Source organism: Hippopotamus amphibius, chromosome 10 (genome assembly GCF_030028045.1).
Source record: "Hippopotamus amphibius kiboko isolate mHipAmp2 chromosome 10, mHipAmp2.hap2, whole genome shotgun sequence".
In the NCBI taxonomy this organism is placed as follows: domain Eukaryota; kingdom Metazoa; phylum Chordata; class Mammalia; order Artiodactyla; family Hippopotamidae; genus Hippopotamus; species Hippopotamus amphibius.
This window is the reverse complement of record NC_080195.1, coordinates 72,399,294-72,415,247: the sequence shown is the minus strand read 5'-3', so window position 1 is coordinate 72,415,247 and position 15,954 is coordinate 72,399,294. Positions and strand designations below refer to the sequence as shown.

At 37.7% G+C, this 15,954-nt stretch overlaps 1 protein-coding gene across 11 annotated transcripts in view; it reads left to right on the top strand.

The window, feature by feature from the left end:
* Window positions 1-15,954, top strand: part of EPHA6 (EPH receptor A6) — an 868,712-nt gene that overhangs the window by 809,592 nt on the left and 43,166 nt on the right. For 10 of the 11 annotated variants that reach the window (XR_009047653.1, XR_009047652.1, XM_057696163.1 and 7 more), the window contains one exon: window positions 12,255-12,404. The exons of the other annotated variant lie outside the window; for it this stretch is intronic. Coding sequence is in view for 8 of the 10 variants with exons in the window: in XM_057696163.1 (XP_057552146.1) it covers window positions 12,255-12,404 (150 nt within the window). In the remaining 2 variants the exon portion in view is untranslated. The remainder of the gene's footprint in view (window positions 1-12,254; window positions 12,405-15,954) is intronic. 11 annotated transcript variants of the gene reach the window in all.

The following is a 15,954-nucleotide window of genomic DNA, read 5'->3' as shown; positions in this document are numbered from 1 at the left end:
CCAACACTGGCTTTAAAATCACCAGTGAACTAAAGAACAACACTAAATACAAAAATAAAACCAAGGGTATAGATGAAAACCACCATGTCAAAAACACAATCAAATAAATCATCTTCTTTTGTGCTTAAATAATGGATGAAGCTTATGGTAACCATAACTGCTGTTTCTGATGCCTTGAATTGCTTCAGAAACTTGACCTTGGGTTTATTTCTCTGGAGTATAACATTGAGCCCATGTGAAGTCCTTTCCCCTGAGCAAACTCATTGTCAGAAGGGGAAAAACAACTAAAAATTGATCCTATAGAATTTCATAAATGACAACACTGGAAAAAAAAAAATGACAACACTGGAAAACAACCTTTCTGAGTGAATTTTCTTTCTTCTACCCAGTACACATATATATGTGAGAAAACAAAACAAAAAGTTGGACATCTGTCCTTCTTCACCTCAGGTAAACTACTTAAACAATGAATTTAATATAGACTAAAGCACACAAAAATCATTATGGATTAAATATGGGAAAGGTAGAATCGTTTTAAGCATGGCATTATTAATTTTAAATATCATAAGAAATCTTTCTAGTCTAATTAGCAGGTCCTTAGAGGATTTTCTGTAATACATAAATTTAAACTATGTATAAATGATGCTTCAGGATAGTCCTTGAGAATTTTCCAAAATTAGCTTTAATATTCTTCCCTCAACTTTGTTTATGTATAATTAATATGGACTCTCCATTTACATACGTTAAGCGGAGTAAATGTCATCCCATTATTCTCTGGAATATGGCAAATATCTATTCAGAGAAATTGAAATAGATGTCTTTAATGTATAAAAATTTGGTGCTGTATGTGACTATTATAGGATTATTGAGCAATGATACTAACTTCCTAGAAATAACAAGATTTTCCTGTTTCTGCTCTTGCCTCTATCTGTTCCCTATTCTCCCACCAACAAACCATAATGCAGCCAAAGTGATCTAAAAATAACAAAACAAAACCCCTATTTTTATCACCCCATCGCCTGAAGTCTTTGAATGTCTGTCCATTGCCAAAAGAAAAAGCCCAGATCCTTTAAATGCCTTAGGAATCCTTCGTGATCTTTTAAGTTCTTCATGATCACTACCTTGCTTACTTCTGTAGCCTCTAACGCTCCCCACTCCCTCATCTCACACTACTCACCAGTTGCACTCAAATTCTCTCAGGACCTCTAAACCTGTTATACTCTGTCTTGTTATACCTGCTCTTCTCCCTGCCTGGACCAGTCTTTCCTCCCCACATCCCTGATCTCCTTTCTTTTATTCATCTAAGTCCAATCTTCCATAAGGTCCAAGCCTAGACATCATTTTCTCTTGAAAGCCTTCCCTGACTGTCCCCAATCATGGCATCTGTCACATTTCATAGCATCCTTTACTATGTGTCATTGTCACCCACTGGATGATAAGCACTGTCATGATCTTATCAATATCTCCAACTTCTTTAACTAATATTAACAGAGTATCTGTTATGCTGAGCTCTGAGAAAATAGCAAAGAATCAAGCAAAGTCCCTGCCTCAGGGAAATTGTATCCTTTACACAGAACAAATATTTGTTGGCAAGAACAGTAAAATAAAACAGGATAGTGGAGAACAAAAGAAAAAAAACAGGTCAAGATGAGTGTACAGAGTAAAATAAGAAAAGAACCAGGAGACATTCAAGGTAAAATGGAAAGGGCTCCTAAAAGTTCAAGTTGACCTCTTAAAAGACCCCACCCACAACTAGATAGGCCCTCTTTCATTTAAAACTTTGCCGTTGGCTTGTGATATCATTTCAAGGTGGTAAAGATGGTTCCTTGCTTCATTCTACCTGTAGCAAGTACGTCCGGATTCTGTCAGGTTATGTCATTCAGCATTCCAACGGTGTCCTCCAGAGCCATCTGCTGTCCACAAGGAACAAGGCTTCAGAACCCAAATGATACACCTAAGCCTGAGCAAAACAAGCTGGAAGCTTATCTTAAAAGCATTGCTTTTCCAAAATGTATTCACTGGGAAAATGTGCTATAAAACAGTGAATATGTTATGCAACTAAAACTAGACCTCTCAGCCTGCTTGGTGTGATGCATGACTGCACATACTTATTGCCAGCGATTCTGCCAAAATTAAAAATAATTTAATTTTTTTTATTAGACATTTACTGCAAAAGGTCAAAAAAGAGGTTTAGGATCCCTGTCATCCTTCATACTTAAATAAAAATTTTAATTGATTTACAGCACCTTTTAACACGTGATACAGATCTTTAAGCCACAACAAACTTAGGGTGAAAACAAATAAACAAATCAAACCAAATTGTGTATAATTTTGCATACAGAAATCATGACAGACACATCCTAAATTGTAAAATTCTGTTTTCTAGGAACATATTTCAAGTTGTGACATTATGAAGCCCTATTCATTTAGTTGCCTACCACTCTAAATGTCCAACCAAGCCTTCAGTGACATGGCTATTGTTGACGTCTCCAACTTCACAGGCACTGTTTTCCTCCTTGAACTCTAATGGGCAGCAATTTTAGGCAACTTGCAATTCCCTGGACATAATATACTGTTCCACCCCTCCGTGCTAGGAACTCACTGTTCTCTCTGAAAGGAGGCCCAGGCCTCTTTGTCTTACTCATCAAACTCCTACTTTTCTTTTAACTCTGTCTAAAACGTTACCTTTATTATGCTGTCTTTCTGCTTCTCCCCATAGCCATCCCAAACAGCTGACCCTCCTTTTTTGCTGCCAAATAAATCTTGTACAGACTTCTGTTAGAGCCCCTACCCTCTGCGCTGCCATTATTTGTTTATGCCGATGTCTTTCCTACTGTAACATGATCTCCCTGAGGACAAGGAGGATGTCTTTGTGACTCAAGCCCTGGCATATGAGATGTGTTTAAAAAAAAAGTGTGATCAAAAAAAGAATAAGAAAACGAATGAATGAATGAATGAATGCCACCTTTAGCGCCTCTCTGGGTGATGCCCTTATAGAAACTGAAAATTTAGAGCAGGAAATTTCCCTTATTTTCCTTATCATTAACCAAATTCATAATGAAAACTAAGAAGGAACTAAAAGGGGAATTTGGATTCTACTTATACAGTATGGTTCTGAGACTGTGCTTTTCATTTTACACCATTTGCTAACTCATCCCATCCAGTCATCGCCTCAGCAAATAATCGTTAAAGTCCTATTACACAATCATAGCACCATGCTAAATACTGTGAAGGGGATTACAAAGAAGAATAAAGGCCCCTCCAAGATTTTTATAACCTTCCATGGGAAGACAGTACACCCGCATTTTAAAAAGCCAAATAGTAGTACATAGAAGGTATATGTTGCTAAGTGCCAGATGAGGGAGGCAGACAATGGGTGCTACAGGCAGGCAGAAGAGAAGCAATCACTTTAGTGATGAACAAAATAGCACCTGAGGAAAGACTGCCAAGACAGCATTCCATGTGGGAATAATGGAATGAACAAAGGTTTATATAAATTTTCTCTACTAAGAACCTGAGGATATAAGAAAACTGTTCTCCAAATTTTAATCATTTTATCCCAACTTTAAACTTGTTGAGAATACTAGCATTTTAATCATTCTCTCAGCCAAAGTCTACCTTTAAAATGGAATTTATTTGCGTTAAACATTGTTTTCGTATTTGCAGTTCTCGGTACTCCCAGACTCTCCTCAAGTTCTTACCCACCTTTGGATGTGGGCCCCTCAGCCTTGTCCTTCCCACAGAGCAGTGCTGTCTCCGTCTTTGAGAAGACTGAGCCCTCTCCTCTACTGAGTGTTCATCGGTCTGAATAGCTGGTCCCAAACAGACTGCCCCTAAAGATGTCATTGTGTCATCTTGTATCTCCTCCTCAGGTTACACTCAGAGCTAGCCTTTCTGAGGATGGGTAATTTGAGGTCACAGTTCCACTCCGAACTGATACAGCACAACACTACATGCGACAGCTGCAAGAGAAGACCTTCTTCTCAGATATGTTTGGTCAGAGCACTGTGGATCTGTCAGAAAGAGTCTGATTTAATGTATAAAGTGCCTGTGGGCATAGCAGTGACACAGGGAGCGACTGAGCTCGGCTCTAACCCTTTCTGCTACGTTTCCTCAGACAGAAGTGGATGTGGTCCCTTCTGTTTTAACTCACTGGGATATTATGCATATTGGCAAATCATAGAGTATTAAACTTTACATGAACTGCAAGATCACACAGTCCAGCCCCTCAGTTTACAGAGAATCTGCAACTTGTCCAAGATCACACAGCAAATTAGGGAAAAAAGAGGGATTAGAAGCTGGGGGTTTTGCTTCACAGTCACTTTCTCACTCCACATCGTACACTTTCTCTCCAAAGTAGTTTATAAGAATCACCACTGTGTATACCCCAGAGTCCTCTACACTTTTGCCATCCTTTTTGGATATTTGTTTTCAAACAGGGTTTGCAAATACTACTAGTATAAAAATACGCATACTTCATTTTATGCAATCTCTTTTCCTAAAGACAGGATCTGATTTTTTTCTCCAAATAAATAGTATCCAACTAAGGATGGAGACAGATGGTATAAGTATTAATCACTGCTTTTTATTAGTACTGTTCTCACAGGGCAACTTAATAAGAAAGCAAAGAATTCACTCTTTAGTGGTATACATCACTTTGAGGCCATTCAGATAAAAATGCTTTTTGTTAATGTCCAAGTATTATATGCATGAAGAATTATAGTTTTATATATTAGCATTGAATATATTAAATGTCTCAATATTAATGGTTCAAAATAATTAATCCTTTGTTTCCCTCTATGATTTATGTGGTACGTCATTTAAAACAATTACTTCTGTGCTAATTTTACATAGGTCTTTGCCATAAAAAACTATAGATGAGAAGCATTAAGAAAACTTCATCAAAGTACACTGGGGAAGAAGTAGAGGAGTCTTCTAGTCTTCTGAAGAGATGAATTAAAATGAAGGGGAAAAAAGGAGGCGGGGGAGGTAATACAGGAAAGAGAGCTACTGTCCAAAAAGAGTGGGAATAGTACTTTTTACTCTGTTATGATCAGCTATTCCCTTGAGACCTTACCACACAGTATATTTGTAAAATCAAAATGAATGATAGATTGCTTTTTTTAAAAAATTGCCTTAACTGTCAGTGGTGTTTAAGTTATCTACATTCAGATACAATGATAATTTTCATAATAATGTATATGATTAATTCTCCCACGTGATAGTAATGTTGTGTTCTACTTTACCTACCTTACAGGATGAAGTAGAAAATACAATGTAACAGATATCCCCCAGAATAGTGTTATTCACTTAATGATGTAGCAACTATATTCTCATAGAAAGAGAGTACTGAGAAATAGAGGGCAATGCATTATTTCAGGAAGCAATTTAAGAGAAAGCAGGTAAAGGATTCTAATTCTTGAGGCTTTGACTAGCACGGTAAGCACTGTTGCATTAAAGGAACAAAAAAATTAGCATTCACTGAGCTGTTTATACATTTAGACAGTGAATCAAATGCAGTGCAGTTTTAGGTAGATGGTGTGAGGTGAGAAAAATGAGAGAGTCTTTCCTTAGTTAAGAATTTTTTTTTTAGAGAGTAGAAAACAAAGGTGATGAGTTAGCTATTCGTATTTATTTGAAGTCATTTCTTAGCTGTCCCTATTGCTTATGAAAAATGTGGTGTAAGTAAATTTCAGAAGTAGATGATTGTTTCATAATCAGAACAGGGAGACAGGGTTAAAGTTGGAGCAGAGGCGGGGGGCAGCAATGCCTACAGGAGCTGGGACAACGGAAATACGTCAAGTGTGTCTGATGAAAGACTGGGTGAAATAGAGTGGCGCGGTGGTGCTCTGGAGTGCCCATGGCCTGTCTAGAGACATTTAGATTCACTTAAAAAAAAAAAAAACTTAGCCATGAAAAACCTAACAGAAGGCCTATTTCAGCCCAAGGTCAAACAGTTGGTTAGCTCTGGATTCCTAAAATCCAAGACCTTGAGACCTCAGCGAGTACCCACACAGGAACAAGAAACAACTGTTAGGAAGTCTTTGTTATATTTAAAAGTGTAAAAATGGTGTGTTCCATATCTTTGTGCCCTAAAGCAATACTGGCTACCCTACACTTACACAGTACTTGCTGTCCTGTAAAAATTGGTTATTATTAACCAATGACTTACATTTTAAAAATACTATGCTGAAAAGAGTCTTTGCTTATAGCAAGAGTATCTCAGTCTGACATCTATGAATCCCATGATTCTGATGCAGTCTTGAGTGTGGGTATCTACATGTGCATTTTTTGGAGAAAAGGTTTTTAACTCATCCAATGTGTCACAACTCTACAAAGAGAAGAGAAATACCCAGGAAAAGGAAAGAAATCTAGAGAGAATCATTAGGCAGGTCCATCTGTAGGCAGAAATCTGGGTGCCAACATTCAGCCATAGACAATGTTCTTTGATGACAGAATTCTACCTATGAAAGAATAAGAGGAATGAGATATATGTTCAGTCTTAGAAGGGCACTGGTTGGGCAACAGCATGAAAGTAGACATGGGATAAAACTCACTGGACCAAGATACACAGATTTCCTCAAACTGAACAAGACAAGGTCTAAATTACAAGAACTGAGTTACAGCCTGTCTTTCTGCATAATTGGTGCCTCTGGTTTAAGAAGATCACACCTGAGCCTGGGTACTGTAAGGGGTGGGCTCAGTGACTCGAGATGAGTGAACTGGGATGTTGGTCTGGGCTGGAAGTTCCAAAAAAATAGACAAATTTTAAACATATAAATTAAGGAGACAAGTAACATGTGCTGAGTGCCTACCATGGGTTGACAGCTAAGAGATGCTTCATGTGTACGATCTCATTTAATTCCCTTAATAAATGACACCTAGAAGCCAAGATATGAGAAGCTCTCTCCTTTACAAAAGAATTCATTACATCATGGTCCTCAGTATTTGTTCAAGGAAGAATAGCTATTTCCCCCATATTTCAGAAGAGCATAAAACTTCACAAAGTACCAAAGTTGCCCTAGATCAGTAAATTTCAATGAAGGAGGCGAGTACATGCCCCTCTGAGGAGGGTTGGGGATGTCATTTTAAAAGGCTTGCACAAGATAATATTTGTGCATTATAATATTTTAATTTGTTGATTTGGGAATACAAACTACAAAGAGATGTTCAGAGATGGGTTTATTTCTCAAGATCAGTAATTCTCAAGAGAAAGAAGAATATCCCCTTAGTGAAAGCTATCTGTATAACTACTCTGTCGTGAGATATTTCTATGATTTGCTATGACTTCCCAGGACAGCATAACAAATTAAGGCAGAACACCCCAAAATGCTGATTCCCCCACCAGTGCTCCCAAAACGAGACCAGTCTGCCGGAGATAATCCCACTGACAAGAAATTATAATGTAGTGATCTTTCAGGAAGCACATTAATGCCCCTTTCAGTAAGTTCTCTCATAATGACTTTTCCAAATAACTAATAGTTACTTATTAATGGTATTTTAACCTATTAAGAGTTTAAAAATAAAGGGGAAAAGGCAATGTCCTGGTCCCATCCCATACCTTCCTAAAATGTATGATTCAAGCTGTTGCCTTCTTAAACAAAAAGTGATTATTTTAACTCTTCCTTACCACTCAAGATGATCGCTGTGACCATTGATCTGGGATGTATAATGAGTGTCCTCATCTCCTCTGCTGTCTGTCATCAGGCTATCTGTTCACACAGTTTAGGTACCAACTCATATGGCCTATGTCTTTACAATTTAATCTGAGCTGAAACTGTAGGCAAATATTAAAACTCATTATAGTTTACTATTTTATAATCATTCAATCAAGTCCCTTCATTTTGCATATCTGAAATAGAAGACTCAAGAGTTAAGACTTGACCATGGTCACACAATGGATTATGGTAGAGCTGCATCTCACTTAGAATTTGCAGCTCATAAGGAAAAACATTATTTAGTCAAAATTGCCATTAGAAACTCCTTAAACTAATCTTTAAGCATGGTATATATGTTTTCTGTACTATAATTTTTATACTCATTGGAGTTTCAGTACCACAGAGATAGATTGAGGAAATAAGAAAAAGAAAGTCTGCAGGCAAACTGATGGCTATTCAAACCATTTGCCTTTAAGATAGCCATCAAATCTAGTGAATGAGAAATGAGAGAGATTTTTATCGTGTTCTTGTTTCTCAATGGAATTTTTCCATTTGGTTTTAGTATTAAGCCTCTATAACCTTACTATATTCCAATTGATTGTTCCCTTTGCTGAAGATTAGAGGATTAGGTTCTAAAACTCAGATGTGAGTTAAATCCAACTATAATATAACTCCATGAGGGGTACAGACTTCACAGGTACACAGGGCTCCTGGTTCCCCCTTTAGCACTTTTTCTGCTACAATCCCCCTACCTAGTTATTAGAAATCAAGCTCTGAGTGTGACTTGAAAAACAGAAAAAGAGATTTGCTGACAAACTTTTCAGTAGTGATATCCAGTGTGCTTATTTCCTGTTTCTCCTTTGTTCCCTAAATGATTAAGCTTGCTGCACAAGGGAGGTATTAGTAAATGAGGAGGCTTTTGAGGTACATTGTCATTTTGATTAGCATCTTTGGTAACTTCTTTTTTCTCATAAACATATGGCAAAGCAACATGTAATGTTCTAATGATTGTGATTTCAAATCTAAAGTACTATTTGTTCATTCCTGAAACCTGAAACAAACATCTGGTGGTTAATGCTTTGAGAAAAAAAAAAAAAAAAAGGTACCTTAGTGCATTACCTCTGTCTATGATTCAAGATCATGGGCAAAAATAAATACATGAGATTAAGCCACAGGAGTTTGTTGGTCCACTCAATTAAAAAAAATTTTTTTAAAGAACTAAACTTCTTTGTTTCCTCTAAAGTACTAAAGGCAGTAGAGACTATACAGTAATCTTAAGGGCATCTTCCTTTATGTCTCATCTTGCACTTAGATATAAACTGTATCTAGTATAGATCCTCCCATTAGAAAAAAAGATTTGAATGCTTTCTTATCTCCATCCCATATATGCTCAGAATTACTGCAGTTTGCACATAGCCAAGTTCATGTTACCATGCATTTTTGTTAATAAGAATGGTATCTCCTACATTAAAACTTCTGTGTCAGTTTTTCATACTTAATATTTTAAGATTCTTTTTCTAGCTCATACTTTCCATTATAATATGACACATGGAAAAAAATTTGAAATAAAGATGTATTGTCCTTTTTGCATTGTTGGTCATCTTAAGAAAAAACTTTTGGTTTTTTTATAGAGGTAGTGTATTCGTCTTTTAGGAGAGCCATAACAGAATACCACAGTTGGTGGCTAAAATAATAAAAAAATTATTTTTCACAGTTAGGGAGGCTGGACGTCCAAATTCAAGGTATCGGCAATTTGGCTTCTCCTGAGACCTCTCTCCTTGGCTTGCAGGTGGTCACCTTCTTGCTGTGTCCTCACATGGCCTTTTCCCTGGGCCTGCACATCCCTGGTGTTTCTATCTTCTAATAAGGACACCAGTCATATTGGATTAGGGCCCACCCTCATGACCTCATTTAACTTTATTACCTTCAAAGGCCCTAGCTCCAGATTACAGTCATATTGAGGGTTAGTACTTCAACATGTGAATTCTGGGAGAACACAGTTCAGTCTCTGTGTAGCCATGCTTATTAATCAAACATTCTGTAATAGCTTCCCCTTGAGAAAAAAAATAAAACCTTAGGAAGAGAAGTGATAAAGTTATCATTTATATGTGATATCAAGTTATAGAAAATATAAATTTATATTGACTCATTTATATGAGATGTCATTTATAAGTGAATGCACATAAAATAACCCTTAACTCCATTTTTTAGCCTGTCTCAACAGAACTCACAAAGATTTAGCAAAGGAACAGCCCAGCAGACTAGCAAGTCACACTTCCATATACTGTTTGCCAGAAAAGACCAGGACATACCCAGTATCAGAAATGCTGAATGAGACTGCTGCTCTTGCATCTGTTCTGAGGTCAAATCTACAGATTTGGTATTTAGTCTCCAGAAGTGTGGCTTCCATATTTGAAAGAAGCCTGTGCCTGATTTAAGGGGCTTCAAAACGCAGAGCCACAAGCCTCAGGAGCTTCAGTCACAACACACACTAAGACGAAGGCTGCTGCAGTGCTGGTGCACAAATACAAGTTACAAGTCGGAGTAGCCTTGTCCCCTCATGAGGTATAGACCACCTAGTTTTTTCAGAGCACCATGTTCTGTCGGATCATTTACAGTGTTCCCATTTCTGAATTTTTTTAATGTGCTGGGTTAAGGGTTGCTAAATATTATAGTAAATAAAAATATAGGATGCCCAGTTAACTTAGAACTGTAGGTAAACAATGAATATCTTTTTAGTATAAATATGTCTCATGCAATATTTGGGATGCACTTATCAAAAAAAATTCCTTCATGGGACATACTAATACTAAAAAAAAAGTATGCTACTTATCTGAAATTCAAATTTAGCTGTGGATGTTATATTTTAACTGGCAACTCTACTTCAGGTATAAGAATGAATCCTCCCCTTGCAACGTCCTTCCCAGACTCACCACCCTCTTAAACTTCTGGCACCAACTTTGTAAATTTAATTTCCTGCTCTTAACTTGGTGCTGCCCCAAACAGTGAAAACCCCAGGTTTCAGGCTCCCTTCCATTATAGGATTGTGATATATGGTTACAGATGCTCAGTGTTAAAACATTAAGTTTAGTTTGGCCCAACTTTTCCCCCATGTTGAAATATTTACATCTTTAGATCAGTGCCTCACAATACTACTATGATAACATTAGTTGACACTCTGTGCTTAATAATGTGGGGGAGAATCTCTAAACCTCTAAATCTCTAAACCCTGGGCTCAGTCTGCTCACCTGTAAGATGAGGGGACTGAATTCAAGGTATTTTCCCCCAAGGTTCCTTTTTAACAGTTCCTTGCCACAGGTCTTTAAAATGAGGGTTTTCTGTTAATGTTCTCAGTTGCCTTGTGAAACCTAATTATTCCTATTTCGGGTGAACCTCTTTTCCCTTCAAATAAGTACTGTTTAGATTACTAAATAAGTAGTGTTTAGATTACTCGATTAACGGCTTCCTCTTTAAAGATGTTCGCCCTAAATTCCTCAATGGCCAGAAAATGCACCCTTTATTTCCCACCACCCCACTCACCCTAACACCAGACTTTGAGCACAGCGGGTGATCAGATGATGTGGTCCTGAAAGTGCTAATAGTGGTGAATCAACTCCGTCGTGGTGGGTTTTCTGACTGTCCAAACTCATTTGTTGGGACCTGAAGCCCTCTCTGCGGGGTCGGACACCGCTGTCTGGGAGCCTCTCGTTGTTCTCTTCCGCCATCTAGTGGCGCCAGAGTTGCTTTCCTCCGCTCAACTTGCTGTTCAGAGCTGCAAAGATTTCAAAGATTGTAAATCAAATGGATGAATTGTTTTATTCTTGTCATTACAGTAAGAAGGGACTTATAGAGTGTTTCAAGAGATAAAATGTAATGTGTTGATAAAAAATAAGTATAATACAATATCAGACTTTGATACCTGAACAGTATAGATTAAATTCATGCAATTTAGTCTCTTTAATATGTTCAAAGTTTAAGTTGAACACAGAAGAACAAAAATATAAACTAGATGAAAGAGTTCTAAGGAAAGATTACCTTTTGCAATGGCTTTTGTATAATGTTCAAGGATTTTTAAATTTCAAATAAACGTAATCGTAGCAGATGAAAAAGAGCAAAAGGGGAAGGAAAAAAGTTCTGATAAATGTTAAATTGTTTAGAGAAGGTCTCAGTTCTGTATTTAACCAGTTGACTTCAATTAAGTTAGAACTTATTATCATTATTATTTACACATGCAATACAGTGTTTAATGGATGTTGAATATTTCGTTGTAATGTCCTATAATCTGGAACTTTCTTCAGATGGCATGATAGTGAGTTTAATTGTGTGATTTTAAAGTGAAAATAAATTTCTATAATGAATGAAATAAAATATTCCTGAAGTGTGACTTATTTCCCATTAAAGCCGTCTTCACTGAATAACTATTATAGGAAAAATATTTCTGACATTTTAACATTATTCTGGTTTATTTTTATTTAAAATGCCAATGCTATCATGAAGTGTTTAGGTCTTTCTAATAAAGTATATTTAATTGCAATGCCATTTCAATCTTTTATACACTTGTGGCCCAGCTGTAAAAATCTCCAATTTGTTTTCCAGGGTGGGAAAATACCCATAAGGTGGACAGCCCCAGAAGCTATTGCCTACAGAAAATTCTCCTCGGCAAGTGATGCGTGGAGCTATGGCATTGTCATGTGGGAGGTCATGTCCTATGGAGAGAGACCTTATTGGGAAATGTCTAACCAAGATGTAAGTGCCACCCATAGTTAAACTACCATTTTGTGAATGCAGACATATTAGCATTGATGGGGAAATATGCCTTTTGCCCTCAGTCAGATTAACCCTTATCTTCCTGAGAGTTGTTCAGGGCCTGTGGCTGAACTTGAGTAACCTTTCATTCTGAGCTGTATTTGGTGATGGGCTTTGTCACCTGATCCATGTCTTACAACTGATACTTCCGTACATACTGTGCTAAGATAGCGTGACTGTGCTTCTGCAACAACCTTGAACACCAGTGACAAAAAACAAGGAATGGTGTTTATCTTTCATTCCTTCCTTAGGGCAATTTAATGTACCATTGTAAGGAGCAAATTAATTTAGACTAGATATCACTTAGTAGAAAAAGATTGAATGCTTTCAGGCAATGTATTATCAATATGTGTCATCTAATATGGTTCTTTTGAGATACATGACCCTTTTTGCAATCTGTTTTGTTTCCGTTTTATCTGTAAAAACTACCTTGGTGGCTGATAATATTATAGAACAGGATAGTTAACACACATTTGACCTCTATGGACTGTCCAAAGTAGTAGAGATGGTAGTCAAAATATGCTAGTATCCTGACAATACAAATAACTGTGCTGTCAGAGCTGTGAATGTATTTTGATATCCTGCTCCCTCATTCCAGAATTCAGACTTTGTCTACTCATTTGCCTTCCTCAAAGTATCTAATGGTTTCTGAGACAATGGCAAGGGGAAGTCAGCTCTAATGGAATTCTGAATGTTCATAGGTGGAAACAAAGACTATGTGACTATAGAAAATCCCTAAACACAGTCAACTCTTGTCACATCTCTTCTCTTTTTTCCATTCAGTTGCTTGAGCCACCCTCCCACACCTCACATTCATTACTCCACCCCAACCTCTAGTTGTCCAGGTATCTTAAGGGTTTGTTCAGTGACAGAAGGTTTATCCTTTTTGAATGCCAGACACAGAGAAGACTGGGTTTTGATTAGCTCACCATGGCTCTTGTTTCTCCCTGCCTTGGGGTGTTACTTTAGAAGCTGAGTCCTGCGCAGTCTTGTGGGTGCCTACTGACTCTGCGGAGAATGCCAGATCCCGAAACCTACATGGCAGCAGGTTCACGGTCACAGGACAGTGCTCAGTCTTGCTCTTTAAAGCACATCATCAAAACACAAAGCCAGGTGGCTCGGTCCTGCAGAACATTTACCTTTAAGTACAGAGTATGCCGTAACCAGCAGCCTTTGCTCCACTCCCAACACTTAGACTTTTGGGATCCAGGTCATTTGCCTAGAGTTTACTGTCCTTCAGGGAAATTTATTTGAAGGACCTCATTGCTCTTTCCTGCCTCTGGGCCTTGTTTGGGGCAATTTGTGACCACCTCTCCAGCTCTTCTTAAAATTGAATCCCAGAAGCAGAAATGCGTCCCCTCTCTCCCAAAAAAAACTCATCTTTTTTTAAACATTTATTCAAGATAATAGAAGCCTTGGATTCAGTCACCATAGTTCCTGCTCTACTCTTGACCCAAGGTAATGCTTGCCTGCTTGTCCTACTTTGACATGACTAAAATAGGCCATTCAAGCAAATCTCTAGCATAAAAAGTCCTCTGGATGAGTTAAAGTCTTCACTGCACAGAAGAGCCCTCAATTCAAGTACCCTCCTTTTGTCCTTGTTTTAACCACTTTCCTGACTGACTTAAAATTAAAAAATTGCCTAACTCAGAGAATTCCAAACTTTACTAACATATCCTTGCCAGTAAAATTTCTTGAGCATTCACAACTGACGTGTATACTTATTTGCACGTTGTATATAAGTACTATCATACTAATATATTCATTTCTCATTAAGAAATATTTATTGGGTGCCTTCTCTGTTTCAGGAAGTGGAGATACAACAGAAAACAAGTGTTACACCTGGAAGGGACCATAAAGATTATCTAGTCCAACCCGAGTTGAACTTGGTTATGAAACTGAGGCTTAGAGAAGTGACATGATTTCCCTAGAATCAAATAGTAAGTGCTTTGACAATGATATTAGAAGACAATTCTAATACCCTTCTAGAAGTCATGGGCGAGGAGAAGAGAAGAGGGAATAACTGCCTCTTTCATGATGGCTTAGTTTACAGTTCATGGGCCAGTGATTTCTTGCCCTCATTGAGTTTATATTCTAGCAAGAGGGAAACAGACTTTAAACAAAGTAAATCATTAAAATATGTAATGTGATAATCACTGCTTTTGGGGAAAAAAGCAAGAAAGGAGGATAAGAAATGCTAAGGGTTTGATTTTTAAGTATATAATATATATTGTCAAATACATTTGTAAAAGTCATTCCATTATGGTCATAAAAGTCATAGTCATTCTTATTAGACATGCATAAATAGTCTTTCTTATATAAGATGAGACAAATAAACATAAAGAGAAGTTCTATTATTTGTCCTGCCTCCTGGATTATCATCTTACCACCAATTGTACCACCAATTTGGTAATCACTGCCATCGTTATGTAGACTATAATTCAACCATGAAAGTGCCTCAGTTTCATGACCAATAAATACAATAGAAAGACTAGGTTAAATGATTTTTAATATCCCTTTTAGCAGTAACATGCTATGGCTTTATAATCTCTGGAGAAATAGTTATCATACTTGTCTCAGCAAAGGAATGATTCAGATGGTTCTTTTCTCAAGTTTAGGAATCTCTGTGGAGGTACAAGAATCCAATAGGACTTCCACAAAGCAGAGCATGTACAAGTGAAGGTACCAGACCACAACACAGATTTTCTAGGAGAGCAGCCTCTGAGAGAACAAGCCCAAACGTGTAGTTTCCAACATAGACCCCCATGTAAATTGTTCTTCATTGTTGCCTAGAGTAGTCCTAACACTGCTGTCAATTCCTCCCTTCCTGGATCGTGCCCAAGAGTTTACGCAGCCATTCTGGCCATGTGTGTTGATGATCTGTGTCCAAGATGACCATTTAGAGAGCTATTCTGTCTATTAAACCTCATTTGGCCACAAAGACTATATCTGGAATCAGAAGAAGTTGCTGCGGCCAGGGATAGACTCCTGACATTAAGCCCATCCTCTTCCGTTCAGTGTTGCCAATGCCCACAGCACAAGGCTGAATGCTCCCTCCACCCACAGCTTGGTTGTTTTTCAAGGGCCAGTAAGGCCTAAACTGGTTATTTCCGTGGTCTTTGAGTGGCTGCCAAAGAATATACAAGCAAGAATCTGAAAAGAGGAGAACAAAAAGTTCTGGGGGAGGGAAAAAAGCCAAACCCTTGAGGTCCTCAGATCAATACAAGCAGAGAGGAAAGTACTAAGAGCTGAAATCTCTTATGTATCTTGTGAATATTTTTTGCTGCTGCAGTAAAGAGAGTTTGAAATTCCGTTAGGCTTAACATATTGGAAGTCAGTGTATCTGTGACAGATTCTGATACCAGAATTTCTCTTTGGAGGCAGAAATAGCTTAATCAAAACTTTCCGAGCTGCTCTCTCCAAATACTGGTTATTTCCTGTTTGTCCTGCATTTCTCATGATTGGTCAGGGTTCCATCTTGTGTTTGACT